The 27,679-nt window shown below is 53.0% G+C and overlaps 7 protein-coding genes across 7 annotated transcripts; 4 read left to right on the forward strand and 3 right to left on the reverse strand.

Moving 5' to 3' along the window:
- Nucleotides 1–1,916: 1,916 nt before the first annotated feature.
- Nucleotides 1,917–3,871, reverse strand: GUITHDRAFT_132947 (hypothetical protein; the record flags this gene model as incomplete). The annotated part of the gene is made up of 9 exons (XM_005840107.1): nt 1,917–2,106; nt 2,133–2,191; nt 2,385–2,564; nt 2,610–2,656; nt 2,705–2,968; nt 2,997–3,037; nt 3,363–3,430; nt 3,484–3,517; nt 3,588–3,871. 9 exons carry the CDS (start codon nt 3,869–3,871, stop codon nt 1,917–1,919), a joined length of 1,167 nt encoding a protein of 388 aa, XP_005840164.1.
- A 221-nt stretch (nt 3,872–4,092) lies between these two features.
- GUITHDRAFT_100894 (hypothetical protein) lies at nt 4,093–4,666 on the forward strand (the record flags this gene model as incomplete). Its single annotated transcript, XM_005840108.1, has 4 exons — nt 4,093–4,215; nt 4,267–4,347; nt 4,513–4,570; nt 4,626–4,666. The coding sequence occupies 4 exons, from the start codon at nt 4,093–4,095 to the stop codon at nt 4,664–4,666; spliced, it is 303 nt and encodes a 100-aa protein (XP_005840165.1).
- Nucleotides 4,667–5,796: 1,130 nt separating this feature from the next.
- Nucleotides 5,797–10,107, forward strand: GUITHDRAFT_132948 (hypothetical protein; the record flags this gene model as incomplete). Its single annotated transcript, XM_005840109.1, has 6 exons — nt 5,797–7,545; nt 7,755–8,677; nt 8,964–9,033; nt 9,205–9,280; nt 9,429–9,583; nt 9,811–10,107. The coding sequence occupies 6 exons, from the start codon at nt 5,797–5,799 to the stop codon at nt 10,105–10,107; spliced, it is 3,270 nt and encodes a 1,089-aa protein (XP_005840166.1).
- Nucleotides 10,108–12,797: 2,690 nt separating this feature from the next.
- On the forward strand, nt 12,798–13,732 carry GUITHDRAFT_100896 (hypothetical protein; the record flags this gene model as incomplete). The annotated part of the gene is made up of 6 exons (XM_005840110.1): nt 12,798–12,812; nt 12,877–12,966; nt 13,017–13,238; nt 13,286–13,368; nt 13,419–13,493; nt 13,645–13,732. The coding sequence occupies 6 exons, from the start codon at nt 12,798–12,800 to the stop codon at nt 13,730–13,732; spliced, it is 573 nt and encodes a 190-aa protein (XP_005840167.1).
- Nucleotides 13,733–14,121: 389 nt separating this feature from the next.
- Nucleotides 14,122–15,249, reverse strand: GUITHDRAFT_160972 (hypothetical protein; the record flags this gene model as incomplete). The annotated part of the gene is made up of 2 exons (XM_005840111.1): nt 14,122–14,996; nt 15,049–15,249. 2 exons carry the CDS (start codon nt 15,247–15,249, stop codon nt 14,202–14,204), a joined length of 996 nt encoding a protein of 331 aa, XP_005840168.1. The 3' UTR covers nt 14,122–14,201.
- Nucleotides 15,250–20,666: 5,417 nt separating this feature from the next.
- GUITHDRAFT_132951 (hypothetical protein) lies at nt 20,667–23,238 on the forward strand (the record flags this gene model as incomplete). Its single annotated transcript, XM_005840112.1, has 7 exons — nt 20,667–20,705; nt 20,753–22,099; nt 22,350–22,391; nt 22,483–22,544; nt 22,587–22,666; nt 22,942–23,019; nt 23,168–23,238. 7 exons carry the CDS (start codon nt 20,667–20,669, stop codon nt 23,236–23,238), a joined length of 1,719 nt encoding a protein of 572 aa, XP_005840169.1.
- Nucleotides 23,239–23,428: 190 nt separating this feature from the next.
- Nucleotides 23,429–26,206, reverse strand: GUITHDRAFT_132952 (hypothetical protein; the record flags this gene model as incomplete). The annotated part of the gene is made up of 3 exons (XM_005840113.1): nt 23,429–25,084; nt 25,387–25,758; nt 25,805–26,206. 3 exons carry the CDS (start codon nt 26,204–26,206, stop codon nt 23,429–23,431), a joined length of 2,430 nt encoding a protein of 809 aa, XP_005840170.1.
- Nucleotides 26,207–27,679: the final 1,473 nt, after the last annotated feature.

A 27,679-nucleotide genomic window follows, 5' to 3' on the forward strand; every position in this document is an offset into this window, starting at 1 on the left:
AGATGGAAGTGATGCCAAGAAGAAGCAAAGAATGCAAACACCGTCGTCATCATCTGGACCCATAGCTCTTGAAACGATTGTCTGAACTCTGGGTGATTTTCGATGAGAGCGCACAGGATGATTGTCTGTATGAAGACCAGTCATCACGACCGAAGATGTCATGGAGATATCCAGTTGCAGGAGAAGATGTCATGGTGAGATGAAGTTGCAGCATTGTAGCATTTTTCGTGTGTGATCAGACAGAATCGTCTACAACCTGCATCATGTCTTGCAGCATTGAAGGCGCCATTAGCAGCTTCTCCTCTCTTCTCAACATCTGCGTTATGATCAGCCCATCGCAGCTTCAAGATGATGTTTGTCACCATGGAGAAAATCTCTATGACTGCCCTTCTCACCTGTCAACGTCATCAGAATCGAGGCAGGCAGGAGATTGGATGTATCGCACAGCTGCGATGTTGTGACGAAAGAATTTCAGTATGCCATGAAGTCTCTTGACATCAATCAGCTTTGAACAAGTGATATCTCTTGCTGTACATGCTGACATTAGTACTCTCCTCCTCCTCCTCCTCCTCCTTCTCCTCCTCCTCCTCCTCCTCCTTCTCCTCCTCCCATCCCCTCCTCCCCCCTTGTTCCTCCTCACATTTCTCAAGCTTCGCTAGAATTCTCAGCGCAGGTGCAGAAGACACTGACAGCTCGTCGCTTTCCTCAATACATTGCCAGAGGAGACTCGCAAGCTTCGAAATTTTCTCTTCCTCCCCCAGAGCCCTTATCCCTTCGCCCCTGTCCTCCTCCTCTCGAGCTTCCAGCAGTACTTCAACTGCATCGATAGCAGCTGAACGAACATCATCCATGTCAACAAGTCCATTCGAGATCATTGACCTGATCTTCCAGTCAACAAGTCGAATCACGAGATTCAGATCATGACGCAACACTCGCTGATAAGATTCAATCAACATCAATTTTCCGAGAGCAGAGCCATGCAAACACATTCTTTATCGATCCGCACAGAGACCCAGCACGTTACAAACTTGTTGCTCACCAAACTTTGTTTTCCCTGATGTTCATTCCAGCCGAGTAAAACGAAATACTCAAGTACTGTCATCATACTTGACATCTCAAAAACCAACCAACACCTCCCAAAACCTTGAGAGCGAGGAAACAGCTCTGCCGCACTTCCCAGTCGCCATTCCAAGTCTGTCTGTAGCGTTAGAGCCACATAGTATCAGATCTTCTCCTTTTAAGATTTCCTCATGCGCGTCTTTCCGTGTCGATTCTACCTCCTCTGTTCTATCCCATCGCTCATTTCCTTCTCTCTATTCCCCCTCTGCTCTGCTCTGCTCTGCTCTGCTCTGCTCTGCTCTGCTCTGCTCTGCTCTGCTCTGCTCTGCTCTGCTCTGCTCTGCTCTGCTCTGCTCTGCTCTGCTCTGCTCTGCTCTGCTCTGCTCTGCTCTGCTCTGCTCTGCTCTGCTCTGCTCTGCTCTGCTCTGCTCTGCTCTCTTTTTGTACCTGCAGAGCAGAGATGACGGAGAGAACTGGAGGGAGGGCGGCAGGCCCAAGTCTGTGAGCTGCAGAGAATGAGGTAAGAAGTGCAAGAAAACTAACATGACGATGAACATGCAGTGAAGCAGCACCACGAGTACAAGTTTGAGAAAGTATGAGTACAAAAAAACAAGTATGAGTATGACGACGACGACGACGACGACGATGATGATAATGAACAGGAATTCATGGAAGGAGGAGAAGATACGGACCAGCAACTGAGAGGGCTTGAGCTGCTGTTTCCCTTACGGGGGAGATCAGAAAGTCTCCACTGTAATCGCTAAACCTGGACGAGAAACCTTCACAAGCTGCGCAATATGATCGAATCATTGCAATCGCAATGAGATCAACATTCACTCTTCAACCATACTGCTGTCTCACAGACATGACTCGTCACAACTTTGCTCGTCCCACCTGTCAAGAGCGAGGACTCTGAGGAGCTGAACGACGCACTCGATGACGAAACTCCTTCTGATGACGTCATCGTCCTCCTTCTTGGCGATGGTCTTGTTTGTAGAGCACGGATGGTACTTGAGGACGTGTTTCAGGACAAGAGCAGCTCCGTGCCTGCAACCTCGTCCGTTATCTCCTACCAGGAGCTCTCGCACTTGGCCATTGCCTGACTTCCCAGGCAGGGTGAAGGAGGTTGTCTCTGCCATACTGCAAACTCCCTCAATCGCGCAAAAATGATGCAACACCTGTCTCCCTCCCTCTCCCTTCTTCTCCCTCTCTCCCTCCCTCTCCCTCCCTCTCTCCCCCCCCCCCTCTCTCTCTCCCTCTCCCTCTGCCTCCCTCTCCCACTCGTTTTCCCCCTCCCTCTTCCTCCTTCCCCATCTCTCTCTGACCTTACAGACATCGCTCAAGACCCAACTCAAGTCTTTCTCCTCGCCTTCTCCCTGACCGCCGTATTGCACAATCATTTCCTCCCCGAGCTCTCGCTCGGTGCTATCACGTTGGTCCTTCTCCTTTTCCGCCTCCAATCTTCCTTTGACGCTCTTTCTTCCCTTGACGTTGTTACTGGGAGTCTACCCAGCGTCAAACTCTCGTTTCGTTGCAAGACTCAACCTTACCGCGTCTACGATTGAGTTGGCAGGCTGGGCAAACAGCAACGAAGAATCTTGTACACGAATCGAAGTAAGCAAAGGATTAGAGCAACAGCACAAACCTTTGATCTCTTCAAGAATCTCCAGCCTCTTCAGCGGTTCAAACATCAACGTGTCATCATGTGATGAAGGAGAGTACGCTCTTGCGTCCCCTGCTGTGGCCCCGGCTGCAGCGGCATCCAGGCTCTCCTCCTCTACCTCCGCTGCAATCAGTTCCATAGTCTTGCAAGCAGCAGCTCGCGTGTCCCAGTCCCTTGAGCCGCAGAGGACCATAACACGTTGAACGATCTTCATTCTCACTTCTCTGTAGTTGAGAACATGATAAGCTTGCAAGCACATGTCAGCGAACATCACCTGTGAGCTTTGAAAAGGCCAGCAATTTGTTCAGCAGCTGCCTGCACCACATGTCAAGTTTTCGCGCGATAGGACATGGCTCGGTTGACTTGCCAGTCTGCTTCGAAGGTCACTGCCAGAAGCAAGAAGCACAAGGGTTCTTTCAAATCTTGTACTCTTCATTTCCTCTTTCTTCTTCTGGTTCTCTTGCTTGGACGGCTTGGCTGTGGTTGCTGTCTCCAATGATTTCTTCTGCTGCATTGAGCCTCGCACAGGTTTTGTTCTTTGCTTCTTTGTTGGACGAATCGCCGCCAAGAAGGTTTCAACATCGGTTTCTTTCCTGAGCATGTCTTAACACAGCTCATTTTGATCTTCATTGAAGCTCACATGCCCAGCTCTTTGAGATCAGGCGCTGTCAGCGACTCCAGATTTCGAGGCTTTATCCCCTCCTTTTCCTTCAAGGAGGGAAACATTACAAAACATCGCAATAATAGCAAGCGATACTTACGAAAACTTCAACGTATCTTTCCAAACCGATGGAACTGCAAATCGTGATTCAGAAACAGGGCTCGAGATTTACAGAGCAGGCATGATAGCGATGCGTTGCGTTACCTCAGCGCTGATGCAAGGGAGGCACTTTGTTGACCTCCTCGTAGCCTCACAATGTTTCTGTGATTTTGCTGAACTAGCCATTCCCGAATTTTTCTTGGCGATCCCCTTTCTAACAAGACAATCCTGTTGGACGCAGCATCTCCAGCCAGCAGCAGTGGATCCTGTGTCTTTCTTGACATCCATACTCTCGACCAAGCTCCTCCTGCTCCTCCTCCACCACTTCCTCCTGCTCCTTCCCATGGCAGCAGCGCCATGACCAGGACTATCAGCAGTCGCATCGCCATACTTTTACAAACCCCATCAACCTTTTTTAGCTCTTTTTTTCTTTTACAGATCGGCGAGGCGGGTTGGGATGACCGTTCGGTGAACCGGAAGCAACACCCCTACCCCGAATATTCCATCTCAAACTATTTCAAACTACCCGGTCCTGGAAGATCCACTCCCGTACCCACCCCTCCAATTAACCAAGAACCACCCTACCCCCAATTGGATCCCCATAGGTGCAATGCTACGAGGATTGGTGATGCTGAACGGCGGCTTCTTGTCGGGCCCGCACGAGTCGATCATGGGAGGAGGAACACCGCTCTGCCCCTACGACAGCAATGGCGTCTGCTACTCTGATGGCACGGTAAGGTGCATGCAGCAGTTTCGCAGAGTAGTTTCCTTTCAACACGGCAAGGGTCGCGATGAGAGCTGTAGTCGTGCTGCTGTGCTCAGCATTGCTTGCATGCCTTTGTGTCTGCTGCGCTCTGCACTGTCGGTGAAGTGATAAAACGCGCTATCAAGAGCTTTGTAAGACTTTGAACATGATCTTTTGTTGGAAATGCTGTGCTGAATCGAGAACAATTGATGTGCACTCGTCCACTTGTGCGAACAGCTTTCAACATTTTCCTTGTTTCTGTTGCTGTTTTTGATATTTGGGCAGTTGCCTTACTGTGAATGCAACACTGGAAAGATTCCAGCAACCAGGGACACTGGCAACGGTCAAGTTTTGTGGGCGATTATCGCCTAGGTCATGTCTTTTATGTATGTTTGCAGAGCTAGAGAAGGTCGAGCCTGAAGATCTTCTGATGGAATAAAAGGGCGCTGTAAGATGAGCTGTTTAGCATCACGGTGGCTGAATGTTGCAGTGACGATCGAGTCGTTAGTGACAAGGTCTTGCAAACTTGATCTGGGCCATAGAGGGAGGAGAATGAGTGCAGCACATAGAAACACTCACAAGGGAAAATGTATGCTGAGCTGAATAGTGGTGTCCATTCTTACAGCCTGTGGTGATGACCACAGCAAGAATTTTGATGACGAGGAGGAGATCACGACATCGTTCTTTGAGATCGTGAAAGTGAGGAGAAGGAAGTGAAAGTTTTGCTGCGTTGCGAACTGAGGAAATGAGCAAGAGAGGCAAGGCATAAGATACTGTTACTCCTGATATCTATCGGCAGACAAAGATAATTTGATGCCCCTCGTGTTGCCATTGTTTGAAACATCGAGTTGGGACCAGCGCTCAGTCCGCAGGAGAGAGTAGCCACAGCATGCACCACCGGCGAAGAAACTAACAGACACGGGACAAGAGGTTATGAACTTTAGATGTTAGAAGAGTGACAAACAATGTTGTAGCGACGAAAAATACCGGTGAGGTTGGATACGATATCGTAACCTCAGGAAACGAACTGGACATCTTCAAACGACTTCCTTAGTCCGCGCGTGAAGTTTGAACGATGATATCTCTTGTCGGCATTCATTCATGTGAGATTGAGATGTGATTATTTCAGAAGATTGGTTGGTACATCTTCACTCAAAATGTCTTTTACCCATCTCGCGAAATGTCTTTTACTACAGTTCAACAACATTCGATCTCCGAGGTTCAAAATCCAATATGCTCTGACGTCTGACAACATTTGTTCCATCTTCAGGATCTATCCTCGTTCATCATTCATCATTCCTCTCTTCCCCTCCCCTCCTCTCCCCTCCTCTCGTCCCGCTTCTCATGGGGGGATAGCTTTGACCAGTTTACAAATACAGTTTTAATTTCCATTGTACAATACTTATTCAAAGGCGAAGGCTTAAAGGGAGAGCGAGTGAGGGAGAGCGAGTGAGGGAGGAAGCAAGTGAGGGAGGATGCAATATGCGTCAGAAGATTGTTCTCAGACTCCTCGCACCCTTCCTGCTCCTGCGGCATGATAAAGAGTGATTGAGTATCCCATCTGCCGCCATGCCCGCAACGAAACTTGCTCGCAAGTCACTCTCGAAAGCATCGAGCTCGTTTGAGAGCGAAGAAGAGACAAGCTGCGAGGACGAGGATAGCTCCTGTGACTCTGACTTGCTCCAGTACGAGCAAGACGATAGCAGGCAGGTTGATGACACATCACTAGAAGCTGCTGAGCAGGACGATCTCTACAATGGCAAGCACGTGTGGGAGGTAGATGTGGGTGAAACTTACAACAAGCTCAAGGAGGAGGTGGAGGACACGTTCGTACGCGGGAGCTCAGGCAGACTACCTCGTCCTCATCAGGCAGACTGTGTGACGAGGCTGATCATGGAGCTGCGGATTGATCAGAGGAGGAGCAGGGGGCGACCAGTGAACTATCTCATCCAGCACGCTACAGGAACAGGAAAGAGTCTCACCATCTCCTCCCTCTGCCTCGCGCTGCTGCGGCTCCCTGACCAGGACTCTCCCTCCTCCTCCATCGTTGGATGGCTGCGAGCTGCGAGCTCCTCCCCCTCCCTCCCCTCCTCCACCTTCCACTATACGTTCGTCATCATCCTTACCGACAGACTTCAGCTGGACCGTCAGCTCGGGGATACGATCGAGCTCTTCCTCCAGAGCAACGGACATGGGCTGATCCGGTGCCGGACGACGGGAGAGCTGGCAGAAGCGATCCGGGACCCTTGGCACGGGGGGCCAAGAGCGATTCTGAGCACTATGCAGAAGTTTTCAGGGCTAGCAAAGACGCAGAGCAGGACGGTGGGGGAGGGGGAGGGGGAGGGAGGAGGGGAGGACATACTGCAGGTGCTGGTGAAACGGCACAGGGTAGCGATCATAGCAGACGAGGCACATCGCTCTCACGGGCAGAGGACGAGCCTCGCCATGCACGAGATGTTGGGGGGCCGTCGGGCTCAGAGTCCGAGCATCAACTACTTCGGTTTCTCTGCTACCCCCTCGAGGACAGCACTCAAACTGTTTGGGAGGAGACGAGCTGGAGGAGGAGGAGGAGGTGGTGGTGGTGGTGGTGGTGGTGGTGGAGGAGGAGGAGGTGGTGGTGGAGGAGGAGGTGGAGGAGGGCTGGAGTACGCACCAGCTCACTGCTACAGCATGCAGGAGGCGATAGCCGATGGGCATGTGATGAACCCGCTTGCAGACTACATGTGCGTGAAAATCAGCTCAGGGGCTGCGGAGAGGGAGAAGAGGCAGAAGGGCGGGAGAGCGGAGGAGAGGAGAAGTTCCAAGGCGCTAGTCTCCGCAAAGAGCGAGTATATCGTCAACGATTTCCTGGCACGGAGATCCGAGGTTGTGAGAAAGGAGCGAGCAGAGAGAAAGACAGGTAGAAGTGATGGAAACAAAAAGACAAAGGAGAAGATTGATAGCAAGGGGACTGGGGAAGAGGAGGAGGAGGAGGGAGGTGGCGGCGGAGGAGGAGGAGGCGGAGAAGCAGGAGAAAGACCTTTCAAACCTCGAGCTATGGTCGTGTGCAAGTCGAGGGCAGATGTGGTTGCCTTCACTCTTTGCATGAGAGAGTTGTGGAAGAAGAAATGCAACCTTGAAGTGACATCGCCGTCAACAAACTCTTGCGATGAAGAGGTCACGGTGTATGGAGCTTTCAGCGGTGAAGTCACGAGCAAGGTTTGGACGCAGCCTGCTGGGACGAAGAGGAAGAAGGAGGAGGAAGGGAGAGAGGAGGCTGTGTCAGAAGTTGGGCTGAACAGATGGGAGGCGAGCTTGGAGGACGCTGATATCCTTGTGGTAAGACGAAGAGGAGATGATGTTGCTGTTTGTGTTGGAGGGAAGCAGCGGAGAATGAAGAAGTGTAAGGAGATGAGGAGGAAAAGAGGATGCAGAGAAGAAGGGATCAGTAACAGGCAGAGGAGGAGGAGTAGGATGCAGAGAAGAAGGCAACGGAGGAGGAGGAGGAGGAGGAGGAGGAGGAGGAGGAGGAGTAACGGGTGTTGCAGGTGTGCAACAAGCTCGAGACGGGGTTCGATGATCCACACCTCTGCTTCATGTATGTCGATCGACTTCTGCATGGCGCCAAGTGCGTTCAGATTCTCTCGCGCATCAACCGAATTCACCCGCGGAAGAAAGGCAAACTAGACCTCTCAACTGCTGCAACTGCTCTCCCTTGTTCTTCTTCTCCTCCCCCTTGGCCCCCCCCACTTCTCGTCCTCGTCCTCGTCCTCGTCCTCGTCCTCGTCCTCGTCTACCTCGTCGTCCTCCATTTCCATCTTCTGCATTCTCTCCCCCTCCTCTACACTTTCTTCGTCTCCTGCTCTTGGCTGAGCTTGCTATCAGGGACTCGAGTCGTCGACTTTGTCAACTGCTCGGAGGCCATACGAACTTCTTTCGCCGAGTTCTGGGGGGAGAGCAAGTTAGGAGGAGGAGAGGCAGCTGAGGAGGCGAGAGCCAACACTCTCCTTGACGCAAGCCTCAATCGCTTGTTCTGTCTGCTCTCCTCCTCCTCCTCCTCCTCCTCCTCCTCCTCCTCCGCCTCCTCCTTCTTGTCATCCATTGGCGATCTAACCCTCTCAGAAGCAACAGCTCGGCTCTCACAGACGTCGGAGGACGCGGCGCAGGCAGCGAGGGACCTGACTATCTACCTCAACCTCTGTCAGCAGCTGAACTTGAGCAAGTACTGCATGCCGCCAACGTTCGCATCCTCTCTTCTTCAGAACCTGTCGAAGAAGAGCGCGAAGGGAGAGGAGAAGGGAGGGCAGGGGAGGAGCGTCAAGGGAGGAGGCAAAGAGGACATTCAGTTCAGTCAGACTTACGTCGGGTCGATATCAGTCGAAGAGGATGACGCGGTGCGGGCAGATGTGTATCGAGCGCGTTCTCTTGCGAGTGAGAGTGTCGTAGCCATGACGTCCAACACAACCTTGAGGTGAATCTCCTTGCTTGCTTGCGCTAAACTCTCATCAGTTCTCTGTGCTGCTGCTGCTGCTGCTGCTGCTGCTGCTGCTGCTGCTGCTGCTGCTGCTGCTGCTGCTGCTGCTGCTGCTGCTGCTGCTGCTGCTGCTGCTGCTGCTGCTGCTGCTGCTGCTGCTGCTGCTCTGATCTGACATGTTTGCTTCAATTAGGCAGCTTGCACATCAAACAGCCTTGGCAATGGGAGCTGAGCCAAAAAATCTCATCAGTGTTGTTTCGCGTCTCAAAGAAGACTTGAACAGACAAACGTCTTCCTCCTCTCCTGATTCCCCCAAGATTCTCTCCATCCTACAGCGACTTGATCTGCTCCCGGTACCTTGTGTGTACTGTGCTGCTGCCTCTTCATGCTCCTGGTCCTGTCCCTGTCCCTGTCCCTGCTCCTTCCCCTATTGCTAACGACCATTTTGATACTTTCTTCAATCGCCTCCTCCTGCTCGCTCTCCTGCTCGCTCTCCTGCTCGCTCTCCTCTTATCCTGCATTAGATGAGTAGAGACATTCTCGTCGAGACTGGCATCGGCATCCTCCTCAAGAGTTTCCGTCGCCATTCCGACCTGCATGGTAAATCAACTGAGACATCTGCTCCTTCTCCTGCTCTTTTTGCTCCTCCTCCTCCTCCTCCTCCTCCTCCTCCTCCTCCTCCTCCTCCTCCTCCTCCTTGGTTCCTTGGCTGTTGTCATCTCCTTAGCTCGCACTGACGCACTCGCAGTATCCAGCATGAGCAAGGAGATCATTCAGCGCTGGAAAGCTCTCCTCTCTCCTACCTTCCCCAAGCAGCTGCCTCCCTCCTCCCTCACCCACGAATGCGCTTCTCACCTCCTCCAAGCTGAATCCCGAGAGAAAGTTGTCGTCAAGATGCTCAACGTGCAGCCTCTTCGTCCTCCTTGTTCTTGACCTCCTGCTCCTGCCCCTCCTCTTCTTGCTTGCGCTGCTCCTGCTCCTGCTCCTGCTCCCGCTCCCGCTCCTGCTCCTGCTCCTGCTCCTGCTCCTGCTCCTGCTCCTGCTCCTGCTCCTGCTCCTGCTCCTGCTCCTGCTCCTGCTCCTGCTCCTGCTCCTGCTCATTTTACCTTGTCCTCCTCACTGCCTTGCAGGCGCTCCTGCAAGACGAAGGAGCAGACAAGGGCACAGCAACCTCCATTGCAAAGGAGATAGAGTATCAAGTCGCGTCCTCCTCCATCTCCTCAGTTGCTGCTGGAGTGGGAGGAGGCGATCGGGCACGAGCATGGTACAACCAGAAAGTTCGTCAGCTACTTTTCAACCTCCGCGATCCTCGAAACGACGCCTTAAGGAAGCAAGTTCTTTCCTCCGAGCTTCCTCCCTCTTCCCTCGTCGTGGCGGATCCCGCCAAGCTCGCCAACTCTGACCTTGCTGCGTCCCGTGCCAAGTGAGCGGAGCAGAGGGAGCGGGGAGAGAGCGGATGCAGAGAGTGGTTGGAAGAGGAGGCGGGGGGGCGAGGCAAACTAGACAGTGGAGAAAGAAATCTGCAGGGGAGATAAGGCAGGTAGTCAGTCAGTCAGTCAGTCAGTCAGTCAGTCAGTCAGTCAGTCAGTCAGTCAGTCAGTCAGTCAGTCAGTCAGTCAGTCAGGCAGGCAGGCAGGCAGGCAGGCAGGCAGGCAGGCAGGCAGGCAGGCAGGGCATAGGGGAGTTGCTAGAGGTAACGGCATGATCTCCTGCAGGTTCAAAGAGGCGCTGGCGGCAGAACTCTCCGATATGGTTGAACCAAGTTTAGTCCCCAACACAGCAGAGTACGATTTTCCCAGACCCTCCACTCCTCCTCCTCCTCCTCTGTTCTCCTGTTCCCCTCCTCCTGTTCCCGTCCTCCTGCTCCTTTCCTCCTGCTCCTCCTCTCGTCCTCTCCTCCTCCTCTCCTCCTTCGCTGCTCCTCCCCTCATCGCCCAGCAGGTACGCTTGCCCCAGCTGCAAGAGCACGAACTGTCATGTCAAGTACGCTCCTCCTTCCCTCTCCCGCGTTGCTGACGCTGGAGCGTGTAGGATAGGAATCAAAGGAGGTTGGATATCGTCTGAGAAGGAGGTGAGATTTGAGCAGAGGCGGAAGAGAAACGAGAGGCAACGGAGGCAAGGGAGGCAAGGGGAGGAGGAGGAGGAGGAGGAGGAGGCAACGGAGGAGGCAACGGAGGAGGAGGAGGAGGCAACGGAGGAGGCAACGGAGGAGGAGGAGGAGGAGGAGGAGGAGGAGGAGGTGGTGGTGGTGGAGAAAGAGGAGTTTGGAAAAGAAGAAATGAGGAGGCCTGATGGAATGAGCAGGAGACGCGGGAAGTCACATGTTGCGACTGTGGCATAGTCTTCGATGGGTTACAATGACGATCATATTGTAAAAATGTTGAAACAAAACCACAAATCTATGAAAGTAACATGTCAATAACTTTCATCTTGTCGTCCTCAGTCACTCAGCGTCAAGTCCTCAGTACGACTGTCAAACTTGAAACCCGGTTCAGAGAACGAGTCGGTTTCAGTGACAGTGACTCGGTGACTGCCAGGCAGTGGGCCGCCGGGCCGGGTGACCGTTGGCGACTTTGTGAGCCGTGACAGGCGGTGAGTTACAACCGTGACTACATTGTCAGATCCTTGGAACTTCGGAAGTTCCGATGGGCTCGGTGCCCGGTCCGGTCCGAGTCGGAACTCATTTCGGGAGCTGACTCACTCTCACTGACCGTCGTGAGCCAGTGGCCCCTGACCGTCACTCTCAGTCGGAGCCAGTGGCCCCGGCCGCCGGTCGGGCCCGGGCCGGGCCCGGCGAGCGCCGGTGCCGGGCCCCCGGCACACGCCGCCCGGTCACGGGCAACTCAGTCGGACCTTTGCCGACCACAAAAAAATTTCTAGTTGGCTGGTGGGGCGGCCGGCGGCAATGACTTCAAAGGCAGAAGGAATGGATGATCATCCCCCTAGCTCAAGGCAGGGATAGAGGCTGTTCCTGATGAACACTTCTCACCTTCAAGGGTGGTAAAATCATGTAACTTCTGATGAGTCTTCATAGTAAAGGAACTTTTAACTTAGAATGTTGTAGTTGTTTTTAGTCAAATTTTGATCACTCTGCAAAAAGAGACGAAATTTAGAACCCCTGTCGATAATTTCAAGGCGATCTGAGTGGGTGCGAGGAGAGGCCTTATGTGTTGGAGTTTATTGGGGAATGCGGTTGACACTTAATGAAAAACTGTTGATTGACAATAAACACAGACATAAAGCTTAAAACATGATAGGAGAATTTATAGTAAAATGTTTCCACAGAAGGATTTTTAATGTTTATACACCACCCCACGCAAACCTTGGAGGGACCACCCCCTTGGTTGTGATACGACTGGAGGGGTAGTGAAACGTGGGAATGCGACTACCCACCCCGGTCATCAGTCGTCCGTGTCGGCAGACCCTGGCTAAAACCTTTATTTGGAGTCTGGCCTGCTTTAATATACTTATATATAAAACATCATACAAACACTCTAAAGTATGTACTTGCAAAAGAACTATGACTAATTGAATTTTAATAGAAATAACACAGATCAAAATCACAGAGAGCACGATTTTGATATAAAGTTTAAAAATTGATATAATATCGAGAATTGTGGTACTGAATCAATGCTATAACTATTTTATTTAAAAATGAAGTACTAATCTTTGTACTTTACAGCCACTACCGAACATTCCCAGGGGGCCACTTCACTTACGGTGAGGGGGGTGGTAGCACATAAACACCTCAGCCGCCATGCTCAAACGCCTTCTCCTCGTTGTCGCAGCCGCCGCTCCTGCCTTCTCGTTCGCGCCTTCCTCCTCCCTTCCTCTTGGAGGATGTGCAAGGAGAACTCCTTCGGTAAGCAGTTTCATGTGCAGCCCATATCTCCCGTGTGAGCTCAGCGGAGTTGATCCTGACAAAAAATGCTTTCGGCTCGATGTTCTTTGTTCTCCCCCTCCGTTGTTCCTTTTTATGAGATGTCTTGGAACTCAAATCCACCTTGAGTTTGATATCATGAGCAAGCAAAGTTTTTCCGTCTCAGGAAAGATTGCAATCACGCCAATGTACATGCGAAATATTATGTGTCATTCTTTGAAAGACGGAATTCTCATCATGTCTCTCAGCGTGGTTGATATTGCGTGTGACTGTGATTGAATGAGAATGTATGTGCATGGCATGACTGGTTTATCAGGCCATGCCTTTGAAGGCTGTCATGTCCACCCCTACCGAGGAGAAGGTGAACTTGGGTCTCGCTAAGATCTGGGCCGAGGACGTTGATCAGGTGGGCACAGAGAGGAAGTTCAGTGGTGTGCCTTGCTGATTGCTTTGCAGGCTAAGGATGTTTTCTCCTTCCTCCAGTCCAAGACTTACAGCAAGGAGAGGGAGGGATTCTTTTTCGGAGACGTTTTCGCCGATGGCGTGATCAGGAACGGAGGGTTCACTGAGTTCGCCGAGACTGTCAACGGACGCGTTGCCCAGCTTGCCTTCCCCCTTGCTATCGGAGAGACCTTCAACGGCGATCTCTTGACCCAGATCGCTGACCACCCCCTCAAGGTTCGGGTTTTGGCACGGGTTCTCCTGGGAGTGACAAGCTGACTTAGGTTCTCCTCCTTTGTGCGTTCGTCACCTATGCCTCCCTCCCCCCCTTGTTTGAAGCCCGTCAGGACGATCGCAGGGGAGCAAGGTACCTGCTGTGCGCTGGTGCGGGGGAATGCGCTGATATGACACCTGCAGTGTGTTCAAGGCCGCTGTGCCTCCTGAGGTCAGGAAGGGTCTTGTCAGCGTCTTCGAAACCTTTGAGCTGAACAAGTGAGAAACATTTTCCCATTTAATTCTCCCTCTCTCTGTCTCTGCTTTCTACTTCTCTTTCTCCTTCTCTTTCTCCTCTCTTCCTCTCTGTCTTCTCCCTCCCTCCCTCCCTCTCTCGTCCTCACTTGTATTGATGAATGTGAACTTTCAGGGTCTTCAGCCCGGAGGCTGAGCTTACCAACTCCCGTGCCGCCATGGTTGCCATGGGATTCTACCTCTTTACCGCTGCACTCTTCTAGATCGATAAACCTTATGCCCTCGAAATGTTGCCTTCGATTCCACGTCATCATTGCCTCGGACCACTCATCCATCATGGATCAAGGCTCGACAAACTGAACTATAAAGCTATCCAGCATAGCTTTCAACGTCTCGAAACCAGTACTGCAGACATGCAAGAGAATGCGAGGAAGATACTGTCATCACTGAAAATGATTCGCTCTACATTTGTTGTGTACGACGCCCAAGAAAACAGAACCTTTCAGGTGAGACGTATAACAAGGTACATGCACTACTTGTGAGACAAGATGTCAATGAGTCCGGAAGCTGTGTGAGACCGTCGCACAGATATCAACGCGATCGACATCGCACAGATATCAACGCGATCAGACATAAAAAGAGCAAACGATCTCGCTGTCTTCATTCATTCATTTCACCAATCTTGAATTTAAGTTTCACTCCCTCACATATTGTACAATGAACATACAATGTCTACCAAGACCCGATGGTTGTGCTTGGAGCAAGGTTCATTTGAACACATGTCAAGGCCATTGGTCTGTTGCTCAGCAATGAAAGAATGTTCAGCTGGTTGGATTTGGCAAGAAAATTGATCTGCTGCTGAAGCAGACTGCTGTTTAGCTGATTGCCGAGAGGAGCAGAAAGGGGCAGATGCAGCTGAGCTAGCGATGAACAGGCTTGAAAATTTGGAATGCTCCTTTGCGTGCAAGCGAGAAGTTTGCTCAAATCGATAGCCAGCTCTGGTCTGCTGGTAGAGGATACCTCAGTCTTGACACCACAGGGAACAGAGGGTGACGTCGCAAACGACGGGAGACAGTCTTTGCTCGAGCTGAGGTCAGACGACGGAGAGCTCACTTCTGAAACGGGCGACTTGGAGTCATCGCTGGCAGAACAAGCGGATGTTGATCCGTTGTCCTTTCCCTTGCCGGCCTTCCCTCGGTTCTGGACGTATCGCTGGCTCCCATCCCACTGAAAGCTTCGGCTGCCCTCGAAATCAAAGCCATGGCTCGCTCGCTTGGTGCGCTCCGTGGGAAAGAACCCCAGCCTTCTCAGGATCTGATACAACGAGTTCGGCTTGTATTCCTTGCCCTCCTTGCCCTCCATGAACCATTCCCGTCTTCGCCTCTGCCACTCTTCCATCATCCCGTCATTGACCGTCCATCCAGCTATCCCTCTCAGCGTAGGAGGAACATCGCCCATATGTCTTGTCACAACACCGTCCTTCTCTAGCAGCTCCAGAAACTTAAGAAAGCTCGGTCCACCACCATTCTGGAAAGAAAGCGTGAGAAAAAAGAACCAAAGTCAACAACGTCATGCACACCTCTTTGCCTTCCTTCTCGCCATCCGAATCAGAGCTTGACCTCGAGCGCTTGGCAGATCGATGAGTTCCTGCCGGCAGGTCTTCCAATGCCGTCTGGTAGGAGATCTTGCGCTTCGGGCCGACATGCGCACTAGCGTCCACAGATTCTAGGTTGATCGAGCATTCCACAGCATCAACGAGGCCGTTCAACAATCCCGTCATGATCGCTTCTCCACCAGGATGAAAGAGTGCAGCGATGAAGGCAGATCAGGAACAGGAACAATGAAACAAACCGTGCAGGCAGGTTTCGAAAGATTGTTTGCAGGTATGAACAAGTAAAAGGCCAGAAAGAAGAGCAGGAGATAATCTGGGAGGAGTTCGTAGCCTAGCAGCAAAGGAAGAGAGAGGGGTAGACGGGGAACGCGTGGGCACGTGGCGATAGGGCGGCGGCAGCAGAGGATGGTGGCAGGGAGACAGACTAGGGGAGGTGAAATAAAGGAAAGTGGCCCAAAGAGTCTGAGACGCGCACGGGATCAGCTAGTCGGGGTGGGTGGGGGTGTCCTGGTAAAGTGGCGGAATGGGTAGGGTATGTTTGACCCCAGGGTATGGATTACGCCCTTTTTACTGGAGGACCGGTACAGCTTTTTCGAGGTACCTAAGTTGACCGGTGCAAATATGGTTCGAATGATCTGCTCGAAGACTGGGGTGATCATTGGTAAATTTGGGGGTCTAACGGAACATGAGCACAGCAAGTGAGATCAATGGTAGGGGTCAGGAGGACCAGGAAGGAATAAAGTGGGGGGTAAAAATATTTGGATACGGTGGTAACTCGTTAGGGTGGGGTAGTCTGGAGATGGGGTGGGGTTGAGTTTGCAATTGTGGTACCGGAGACCCGAGACCTAAAAAAAAGAAAGCAGTTGGGGATGACACCGGACCTCCGGGAATAAACTAAGGAAACCATAGCTTTTCGTATCTTAAAATCATTTTGAAGACTGAGAGCACAACCTTTCGTGTTCAATGGGTGTCCTCACTTTACTACCTTACATGCTGACTAGCTTTACCTGCTTGGTACCCCTCCCCAGTTCAAAGGATAAGCGATTCCCACATCCAGAGGATCCAGCTGCCAAGTCCGAGCACCAGCTGTACCTCACCGATTTCCTTCACTTACCCCTAGTCTAGAAGGTATGGCCACCTCCCCATGGTATGAACCCCTGGTTGCATTACACACGCCAAAAGGGCACCCCCCACCCTCCAGATACACTACAAACATAACCTCCACCTGATCCTTCTGATTCCTTGACGGAAAAATGTTCATAGTACTAATATGCCCGTGACAACTTCCTGGAGCGATGCGTTTGCTGTAAAATAATTTCAGTTCTTGACGGTAATTTTGAAATAATCAAATGTTTGACCGAATGACATATTACATGACTAGATGTTTCAAAGGGTCAGAGGAAATTGACTGCGCCGTGCCCAGGCCCTTCAAGCTGTATAGATTCTTACTGCTGCCGTGACTGAGCGATCGCGGCCATGTGACATAGCACCCCTCGGAGCTCCGCAAGAGTTGACTGGACGCAATCTTGCAGCCCCTCCTGATCTTCTTGCGAAGCGTTGTGGAATTCTGTTAGGGAAGACTGTGAATGACGGACGTGACGGATCATCCCCGCAAGGCCCACCCAGCTTACAGGTGCCGTAGTGTACCCCATGTCGACGACCACTTGCCAAGAGCCTCGTCCCTGCAATGGTTGATTACGGAGGGGAGGCCCGACATTACATCGGATATAAACTCAATAGGATGTCCCACCCTTGGGTAGGACCTCGATATGGCTTTCTATGCCGTGACGACCTTAAGAAGTTTACTGCCTGGCACGGCGCGGTAGTGTGTGGGATCGATTCGGAGTTCATTGTTAGAGTACCCTACCCCCTGTCGCACGTCCATATTGAGGGTGGTGATTACTTATCACCCCTACATGTTTTACTTCGTTCCCGTGCACACTTTTAAAAAGTATTTATAAAATCATTTTACAGGCTCGTTTTTAAACTATAATTTCTGCAACTTAAAACTGAGTCACGGCACGAATTGGAAGTTGGCCTCTAAGTTGTTTTTTCTGTTTTTTTTCGTCATGGGAGCAGGGAACAAACAAGTTGCGAGTCAAGTTGCGAGGGAAGTGGCAGGCGTCCGCGGCCGAGGGCTGGCGGCCCATGCCATGTCATCATTGGGAAGAGTTGATCAGGGTCAACGAGGACAAGGACGTGGTGATGTAGTATGTCACTTCGGATAAGAAGGGACCCAACGCTGTAGATTTCAGTTTTTTACTAGAATTCATCATGAGAGAAGAAAAGCACTTCTGGATTTGTCTACGATTCTACAGCATTCTTGGCAGGATAGCCGCAACTTAGGGGTTCTAGTAATTCAGTCAAGAGTGCAGGAGGGAGCTATTAGTGATAAACAATGTAAAACAGGAAATAGATCGGATCATCTAATTTGTAACATGTGATTATCTTGGAGACATGCTTTCTGTACGCCACCAAGTAACCTCTCCCATGTCTTGGAATTTGTCTTCAATATGTTGCACTGCAGATACAAGATTAGCGGCACAATGCACATTGGCTTGCTTGAAGATGTTGATGTCTCAAATATCATTTGTTGTTGTGAAACATCACATGTTTGTTTCATTGTTCCACAAATGCATGCTAGGGCGCTTGTGTTGGACTCTATTTTAAACTTGTTACGATGTAGCCAGAAATTGCAGTATTTCGATACTGCAATAGACAGAGTAATTTGTCTGTCCCACATCCCAAATGAAGGAGTGATGGGTTTTATCCGGGGTCATGACGGAGATTTTTGCGCGAGACAACAACTACCCCACAGCATGTAGTCTCTTGAATAAAGTTCTGCCCCGACTACCAAGTTGTGTGCAGATCAACATCTCCAAAAGCATTCATGCCTTAACCTTCGAATTTTACTGATCCGATGATAAGAAATACCATCCCGCATCTGCCCATTGTGCTGGCATCAACCATGGTGATGTAGTAGTTCTGTTCAATGATAGTCTGTGATGATTCAGCCACGGAGAAAAAGTTTTCAAGTCTTTTAGCCATCGTTTTCTGGCACCTTTGCTATGACTATTGGCCTGGCAGTGCGTGATCATCACTGATATCCGTGGCCGCGACGGATCACCGTGTAACCGCCTTTGACCGCTCTTTGACTTTGGTCTAGGTGCGAGTTTGCGGGAGCGTATCAGAGCAAAGAAAGCGAAGTTTTCTGAGTCCTGAGCACTCCAAGAAAGCGCAGAAAGAGCGTATCAGAGCTCATAGGATAGCGAGCCCAACACAGGAGTGGTCAACACTCGAAATGTGGACAGCACACAAGGATAGCCTCTACAACTATCCAGACGAAAGACAGTGATTCTCTAACGGCTACTTTGGTTCAGAAGTCGGACCCCTCCGGGACGGCTTCCCTATCAAGCACCGGTGGAGCTCTCCTTTCTGGTAGAAACAAGAACAGGAGCAGCGCATGGACCAAAGGGGCCATAGCGACGGCACGAGGCAGGAAGACTCGTGCAAGCGAGGACCACTACCCCTGGGACTTCCACAGGGCTATAAAAGGATCAAGATCTTCATCTCTAGGTGGTCTGTCTTCCCTCCCTCTGTGTACCACGCATTTCCCTGTGTTGGTGTGGTTGCTGCAATAAAGCTTGATAATACTGTCTAGCACCTTCTGTGTGATCCAGCGGAGGTTCTTTGAGCATTCGCTTGGCTTGTGTGCAACCCGTAAAGCTTCGGGGTGTAACATAAATTGGTCACCGTGATCATGACTGTGATAGACAACAGTTAAGTTATAGTACAAACAATGGCCCGCGCCAGTCACGGACCGGCGGCGGGCCCGGGCAGTCCGATCCCGGCGATCACCCGGTCACGGTCCGATCGCCCCCGGCCGGACATCGGAACCGTCTTCGACGGAGGCCGCGTGTGACTGCCGGCCCCGGTTCATTGAACTGGGGCCGCTGACTCTGAGTGATCCACCGGGAGTCACCGTTCCGGCCCCGGCGCCGACGATACGGTAGTACGGTCCGTCAGTCCGAGTCAGCTGCTGGTCCGATCCGGCGCTGAGGAGTCGGCCCGGGCCGGGCCGCCGGGGCCGCCGCGGGGCGGCCGCCGGGGCCGCAAGCCTCAGTGTGTTCGGACTCGGACTGGCCGGGCGACTCGGCACGGGCCGGCGACGGCTCAAGGCTCAGTGACCGTACTACGGCGACTCCGTCCGGGCCGATCGGCCGGGACTGATCGGACCGTACCGTCACTGTATGAGTCAGCCGCGGGCGGCGGGGCCCCGGCGGGGGCCGGGCCGCGTGACCGTACTGGCCCCCAACTTAAAACTTTGAGTAACAGGCCCCTCGGACTGGCCGGGCCCAGTGCACTTGGGCCGCCACTTCAAGGCCCGTCCGAGTCATCACGGCGTGCGGTCCGATCATCCGGGCCTCCCGGCGGCGGTTGGGCCCGCCCCAGTGGCTCTCACTGCGGCCCGGGCCGGCCGCGGGGCCGGGCCGCATCACGCGGCTGGCCCATTGGGGCCCCCGGCGTCACGGCCGGGCGAGTCAGTTGATCCGATGATCGGCGGACTCGGCGGCGGCGGAAGGACTCAATTGATATTTCAAATATTATTGAATATTTCAAATTTTATGATCAATATTTAGATTTTTTCCTGAGACCCTCAAAAAGGACAACGAAAGGCGAAGGTTCAAACTGAGCGACTCGGGGTGGGGTGGTAGCTGAGCACAACCGCTTTAGAGAAGGCGATATCAATTTTACATTAGTATCACACTTAGGAAAACATGTGTGTAGATAGGGGGGGATACAAAGTCTCAAATGTCAGATGTGGTTTTGTAGCAGCTACAAAAGAAATATGGGAGGGAGGAGAAAGGGTTTTTACTCAAAAGTAGGAGAAAGACTTGAACGAAGATGCAGGAGAAGGCGTAGGGATGGAGGGGAAGGTGAGAGAGGAGGAGAAACAATGCCAGAAGAAGAAATGATAGGCGAACCAACGTTCATGCACCAGTGCGGTGTAAGGGTGTAAGAGAAGGACGATAAAGATCGGCAGAGCAAGGCAGCATTTTCATTGAGCGAAGGTACGATGTCGATACTGATGCAGGAGGCCCGAGGCTCAAGTTCAGGATAGACTGTGCAATCAAGGAGGTTGTGTTCGAAGATTGAAAGAGACCTATAGAACATTATGCATGATGCATGGACGGCATTTGTCAGATTATATAGCGAACATTTCCTGATATCTTACATCCTGGTACTCGTCGATGCTCTATATCTCTTATCTCTTGCCCTCATGTGTTCTGATCTCTAATCTGGTGGGCAGAGGAAAACTTGTAGCCTGCCGTCAACTTGGCAGCACGGATACGAATCAGTGTAGACCGGAACAATGGAAGATTTCTTCCTGCACGGCAGGGGTCCTTTCCTGCCAGCTGAAGGGAGGGCAGGGTAGCTATCATCAGGCATGAGCGAGCATCGCTGAAGGAGCAGAGCAACATCACTAGATGACCGACCGATCCGATGGGAGGGAGGGGAGGGAACACTATGACGACGAGACGGCCGACCCCCCCCGAAGGAGATACGGCCCTCTGAGGAGGGTTATGGGGGCAGGATTCAACAGGGAGGGAGACAACAGAAGGGTGATGTTGTAATTGTCTTCTGATCCACTCTTGACGACTTGTTCAAGGTCACGAGGGTAACCTCCTTCGTCTCCCTCAACAGCGCCTCGCTCTGGAACCTCCTCCTCGCGGACCTTGCGACCCAGCTGCTGCCATGGCATCGCTATGTGGTCGCTCTTCACCTCATTGCCGTCCTCTTCCTCCCCACACAGTCAGTCTTCGCTCTCTGCATCTGCGACTTCTTCCTCCTCCCTGCCAAGGCGTTCCTCACCTGCCTGCTCGTCCTCTCCATCGTCGAGCTCTGGGAGGACCTTCAGGTCGCCCTCATGCTTGTTGCTCTGATCTTGGGCCTCTGGTCACTCCAGCGGCTGTGGAGGATGTTCATCCGGCAGTGGGCCAAGACGCTCCTCCTCCTCTGCGCCAAGTCAGCCTACGGCAACTGCGAAGACTACTCCCACGTCTCTCCCCGCATCCGCAGGTTCGTCCTGTTCACCCTCAGCAGCAGCCAGCAGCTCTCCATCGCTCGCTCCCCCAGCTTTGTGCAGGCAGAACTTGCCATCCTCTTCAAGCTGGCAAGTGCTTCCTTGAAGGAGCGGGAGCTCTTGCGCCATGCTCTCCAGTCTTGTCTGCGGCTGCTCATCACACTTGAAGACTCCATGCTTCTCCTCGACGTCTGCGACAAGCTGGTGCAGTCCGGCGTCGTTTCCTCACTGTCCAAGATGCTGCTGGTGGAGGACATGGAGGTGAAGAAGATCGCTATCGAGATCCTCGGGATGATGAGCAGGACGGAAGACACCAGCTCCATTCTCATCGGGCAGGACCGGGAGATCCTGACTAGCATCGTAGACACGCTGCATCGCTACAAGCTCACCTCTCCCCACCTCGCCTCCTCGGCCTGTGCAGCGATCGCAGATGTCTGCTCGCATGACGTTGTGCACGAGTTTATCCTCGCGACCAACGCTTGCTCCGTCCTCCTTGAAGCCGCGCGGCTCCCTGGCATCTCCAACCTGCAGGTCTATGCTGCTCGCTCGCTCCTCAGCCTCAGCTGTGGCGTCGCCATGCAGCCCTCCTCCTCGCTGGAGGATGGAGGCGGGTTGAAGGAGGAGCATGCAAGGAGCCAAGAGGTCGAGGAGAGGGCACGAGACATTTACGACCTCTTCTTCGAGTTCCTGACCTCCAAACCTCCTCCTCCTCCCTCTCTCTGCCATCTTGCCTGCCAGTACTTCCGCAAGCTGCTCAGCAGGGGGCACCACGACCCTCTTGCTCGCCTCGCCATCTCGCAGGGGATCATCCGCATCCTCTTCCTCACCCTGAGAGATGCGGGTGAGACCGCGATCGTCATGGAGGCGCTTCCCGCCCTCGCTTGTATGACCATGACAGGAGAAGATCCTCTCCTCGACTCCATGAAAAAGCTGGTGAGTTAAGGACTCCTCCCTCCTCCCTCCTCCCTCCTCCCTCCTCCCTCCTCCCTCCTCCCTCCTCCCTCGTCCTCGTTCTTCCTCTCCATTTGCTTCCTCCTTGGTTTGCCTACAACACCTTTCTTGTCCTCGCACCTTTCCTCAGTACTCTGCAAAAGCTCCAGCTGCCTCCCTCCTTTCTCTAATCTATCCATATCCCCTTCAACGATATGGCTCTGCCTATGTGTCTGCTGATTCTATTCGCTAGCATGGTTTCCTTCCTGCCATACATCGCCTGCTCACACATCAGGTCAGGAGTCACTTTTTTCTCCTCCCCCTTCTTCCCCTTCCTTCCCTCCCTCCCTCCCTCCCTCTTCTACTTCCTCCCTCACAGTCAGCAGGACGGAGCCATCCGCAGGCATGCATGGATCGCGCTGCTCTATCTCCATGGGCGGCTGCTCTGGTGCGGAAGCGCATCTCTGTGACTCTGCTCATGCTCCTGCAGTCGCTCCTACGGCATGATCTCAAGGCGCCACTGCGATGAAGAGCGATGTCCCATCTGCTGGAACGACTACACCTTGGATGGTGAGAAACGGGCTCATCTTCTTGCTCCTGCTCCTGCTCCTGCTCCTGCTCCTGCCTCCTCCAGCAGCTCCTCTTCCTCCAGCTCCTCTTCCTTGTACCCGGTCTTTCCTTTCTCTTCTTCCCGTTCTTGTCCTCCATTCCCTCCGCCTCCTCTTTTCCTTGCTTTTTCTGTCGTCCCTCTTTCCTGCGCCTTTCTCTTGATCACCTGCTACCTTGCGAGCGGATGGATCCTCTTCCTGCCCTCCTCTTCTCGTGCTGTTCTCATATTCGTACAGACACAGTTGTCGTCCTCCCCGACTGCCATCATGTTTTCCATCACGCCTGCATCAATTCTTGGTTGGTGGGCAAACAGGGTCAGTACCCTCCATCGCTTCCCTCTTCCCACTCCTTGCTGCTGCTCGCTGCCTCCCTGCTTCTTCCGTTCCCCTCCTGTCTCTCGCCTTCCCTCACTCCTCCTCTGCCTCCTCCCCACCTGCGACATCCTCTCATGCTTTCTTGCAGGGACGAGCTCCTCTGCCATCAATCACGATTGCCCTCTATGCAAGCGAATCATCTCTGTTGTGCCACTATGATCCCTCCATTGTATTTTAATAAATGTCAATTCTCCTGCTGCTGCTGCTGCTGCTGCTGCTGCTGCTGCTGCTGCTGCTGCTGCTCCAGCCTGCTGCCTTTCTCACCACCTACTTCCTCACATTCACCACACTTCACGAATGATGTCGGGATCATATCCCCTCCCCCCCCGTTCCTTGCTTTACTTCGGCTTTACTTCGGCTTTCCCAGCACGATGATTTTGTCTCGCTGCGCAAGGCTGAACACTTCATCCTGCTTGGGGATCAGGCTTAGAGTTAGTTTCCCTCCTCCTGCCTCCGTCGGGGTCACTCGCAGGACCCCCAGCGCCAGCTGCCGATTGCCCTTGACCCTCCTCTGAATCTCCCGGAAGCTTCCAACGAATCCATCCTCCTCCTTGAAGAGGTCCCCGACGCTCTTGATCTGCAGCTCCGCCCGGTCCTTGCTGAGCAGCGAGTGAAAGATCTGCTCGAGCTTCGGCTGGAGGAGGATGTGGACGAGAGCGCCGGACTCGATCTTGTCGGCGAGGATGAGGTCGTACTTGAAGCCTGCTTTCAGGCACAGCGAACGGATCGAGACATAGTTCTCCAGCGAGTAGACGGTCCCAACCACTCGAGGACGGGGCTTGCTCGGGTGCCAGTGGAGCTTTGAGAGCGTGTCGATGGTGGAGAAGAGTTCCGAGTCGGAGAACTGGTCCACGTTGGAAGGAGCGTCAGTGTCAGACAGGATCAGGATGCAGTCTGCCTCCAGCACCCCTGCCTGCTCCAGGTTCGAAGGCTCCAGGGTGTTGCCCCGCCAGAACTTGACCGGCACGCGACGGCGGGGAAGGGGATGATTGTCATTGTACCCCAGCTCCTCCATGTTCTTCTTGTCTGTTAGCACGTCAACCCGCGCTCCTCTCGGTGCGTTCTGCCGGATCTCGTCCACAGTAGTCTGCCCACGTTCGTTCCAGTTGAGGACCAGGATATTCTTCGGCCTCCTCTCCTCCCCCAGCCCCTTCCCAGCAGCCGCTGGTTGCGCTGCCTCCGTGAGGAGAGGGACCGGGCTGTCCCGCGCGAAGAACCTGGAGAACAGCTGGGGTCGGAGCTTCGTGTGGTCGGAAGCCATGGCGATGATGCGGTCGTCGTTCTGGAGCTCGGTCTCGTCCTCCGGCATCATCATCAGCTCCTCTCCTCTCAGGATCCCGCACACCACGGCTTCAGGGAAGTGCTTCTGCAGCTCCGCGTACCTCTTCCCCACCAGCCACCTCCTGGAGCTTCCCAGCGTCTCCTCTGAGTACATGAAGTGGCAGCCGCCCTGAGTCAGCATGATCTTGTTGTACAGGACGGCGAGGCCGTGCTCGGGGGACAGGCAGCACTGGGTGAGCAGCTTTCCTACAAACTCCTGGTCCTCGCAGATGGTGAAGCCCTGCTCCAACTCCGTCCAGAGCTCCGCCTGCCCAGGGAGGGAAAGGACGGGAGCTTTCATCCCCTCCTCCTCCATCGGCCTCAGCCTCTCCAGCAGGGAGGTCTTGGTTCTGATCTCCCGCAGGAGCAGGGGACTCGCTTCCCCGTCCACCACCTCCTCCCTGTTCTTCTGGCAGCTGAGCATCAGGACATGCGCCGCATCTTTCACGCAGACATTCTGCAGGTCCTCGAGGCTCTTAGGATCCCCCTGCCTCGTCACGATGTTCAGCGGCCCGTTACCCCACATGTCCGGCCGCAGCCCCTCCCTCCCCATCCCCTTCTTGATCTCTTCGTACACCTGGAGCTTGTCCTGCGGGGTCATCACAACAATCGGCTCATTCTTGAGGATCGAAAGCGCGTTGCCCTCCTTGGAGGCATGGCCGAGCGTGCAGACTACTGAGACCACCTGGGAGCAAGGGTGAGAGAAGAGAAGAGGAGAGCGACAAGGGGAGGAGAGAAGGAGAGCGACGAGGTGAGAACAGGAGGATGGGATGGATGAGGAAGTAAAAGGCAGAAGGGGCTGGGGAAGAGGTAGGAGAAAGAGCACGGGGAAGAGGAAGAATGGGAGGAGATGAAAGAGCGCTTTGAATATTTTTTGACAACGGAGCCAGCAACAAGACCGGGAAGCGAGGAGAGGAGTGAAGGTAGCAGGATACACACATGAACACTGAGTATGTTGACAGAGAACAAGATTTCTCGACGACTCACTTGATCGTTGAAGACGTCGGAGAGGAGGAGGATGTGACCTTTCTCTACAACAGGACCGTTGTTCATGATGATTCCGTCGACTGAGAGTTTCACCGTAAGAGCTACCACTCCACATATCCCTGCCAGCTTCAACCAACCTGTCAGTATCAACGCCCAGTATTCCCTCCTCATAAACATCAAGACAAGACAAGCAACGTCAGACAAGGGATCAGCTGCTTCATCAGAGGTAGAGCATACCCAGAGGGTGATGTTCAGTCCTGTCGCTTTCTCCAGCTTCTTCAGCCTCGTCCGGAGAGCAAAGACGGCCTGAACGAACGAATCCACCTTCGAGGTTCCCCACGACTTGGATGCTTGCTTGTCAAATTTCTTCTCCTGCTCCTATCATCAACCACGACACGATCCTCTCCTCCTCCTTCACCATCCGCTTGTTGAATAGCCCTTGCACTGACAGCGTCAAGGTCCGCAACAGCAGGAGCAGCAGAGCCCCGACGCCCGTCAGCACAACGCTGATGCAAAGAAGGGCCAGCACTTGTCCAATCAGCCCTCCCATCAAGATCCGCTGCATGAAGTACAACCCCCATGGCCCCAGGCCGTACTGCACGATCTGACTGGCAGCCTCGAAGGCAGGAAGCGACAGTTGCATCGCCGTCCGTCCCTTCTCGCTCCTTGACTGAAGCGCTACAATCGCCCTCTTGGCGAAGGAAGGAGACAACCCGATGGGCTTCACGAGCGGAGGATGGAAAGTCTCCGCCAGCGGAAGCAGGACAAGATTGATCACGAGGAGCTGCTGCATTCGCACGGGTACGACAAACTTCCCCATCGTCTACCGTGCAACCCTTGCGGTCCAGAGTTACGCCCTCCTACTTTACAGAGACGGAGACAGGGGTCGGTGCGCTTCCACGAGGGATAACAGAAGGAGAGGAAGTGAGACGAGGATGAGTAGCGAGTATAAGTCAAGAAAGCAGCAGGCGAAGCAGCTTGAAAACTCAAACTCCAGCGCAAAACGTTCAGGCCAAGTTTGATGTGACCAGCGAAGAGGCAGTTGATGCTTGAGAGGGCAAGGATGAGTCCACAATGAGAGCTCGGGGAGTTAGAAGATCATCCAGAAAGAAGAGGAGAGAGAGCACGAGCGGGAGGGAGGGGGCGTGAGAGGACGGTACTGCTTACCCGCCGCCGCTCCTCCTTCAATCCGCCATGACAGGATCCGGTCGAGCGGTGACAGAGTTATAAGAGGTATATGGGTACATAAATGGGGTGGGGTAGTCTACCACGAGGGGTGAAGATCTACAATAAATACTTCGTCTAGGTGAAAGAACAAGGGTGGGTCCTCTAAAAGGGACCAGATGAAAGGAGGGGTGGATCGGGGGTTCAGTTCTAGAGAGGTGGGTGGGTACTTCGGTAAGGGGGTTCCCGCTTTAAAAACAGTCATTATAAAACTGGTTCGGGTGGTCAGTGGGAGGGGATACGGAAGGGGTATCAACCTTTGTACCGGTAGTACGAAAGGAAAAAATGGGTGGAAGTAGGGGGTAGAGAGAACTCGATCTCGTGGGGAACGGGGGGTGGTCAAACCAGGGGTGACAGAAAAGTAAACTGTCGATGCGGAAAAGTGTTCTTTGGAGCGAAAGGACAGAACTTTACAATATATTTTATATAAAAGTTGATCTTGTGGATACTGTGTGTAACGGGGGTGGGTAGTCTTGCATTGGTGGGTTATCAATCAGAATACTGCCAATGTACCCTCCGGTCACCAGCGGAATTGGGTCTTTTTCTGGGTGGGATTAATTTGTCAGTTCGAGTGGGGGTGGGTATCACGAATGAGAGGTGGGTCCGAGAAAGCTGGTGATTGTTGAATGCTTCAAAACATTTTTAGAAACGAAAACCTCTATTTTCATTGAAGATAAAACATTTTGTGGAAGTTGAGGCTACGAACGAAACAAAAAAGTCTTTCCATGTCTGGAAGAGGTAAAAGAAAAACAACCACCCCACTCCATTCCTTCATGTCAACTTTGGGGTACAAAGGGGTAAACCAAATTAACTCTGTACTTGTCATCAAAGCGTTACCCCGCCCCCATCTCGGTGCAGCGCTACATGGCTTAATAGCGTGGAGAGGCGATGAAGGGGAGAGGAACCGCAACAGGCGGCATGCGCGCTGCTGCTGCTGCTGCGATGTCCTGTGTTCTATCCTGGACCCTTGTGGTTCCGTCCTCGGGGTTTGTCCATCACGCTGGTTACCCTGCCCTCCCGCGTCCCTCTTCGCCCCTCGTGCATGTCGGGCGGAGGTTTCCCGGGTGCC

Source organism: Guillardia theta, assembly GCF_000315625.1.
Source record: "Guillardia theta CCMP2712 unplaced genomic scaffold GUITHscaffold_6, whole genome shotgun sequence".
Classification (NCBI taxonomy): Eukaryota; class Cryptophyceae; order Pyrenomonadales; family Geminigeraceae; genus Guillardia; species Guillardia theta.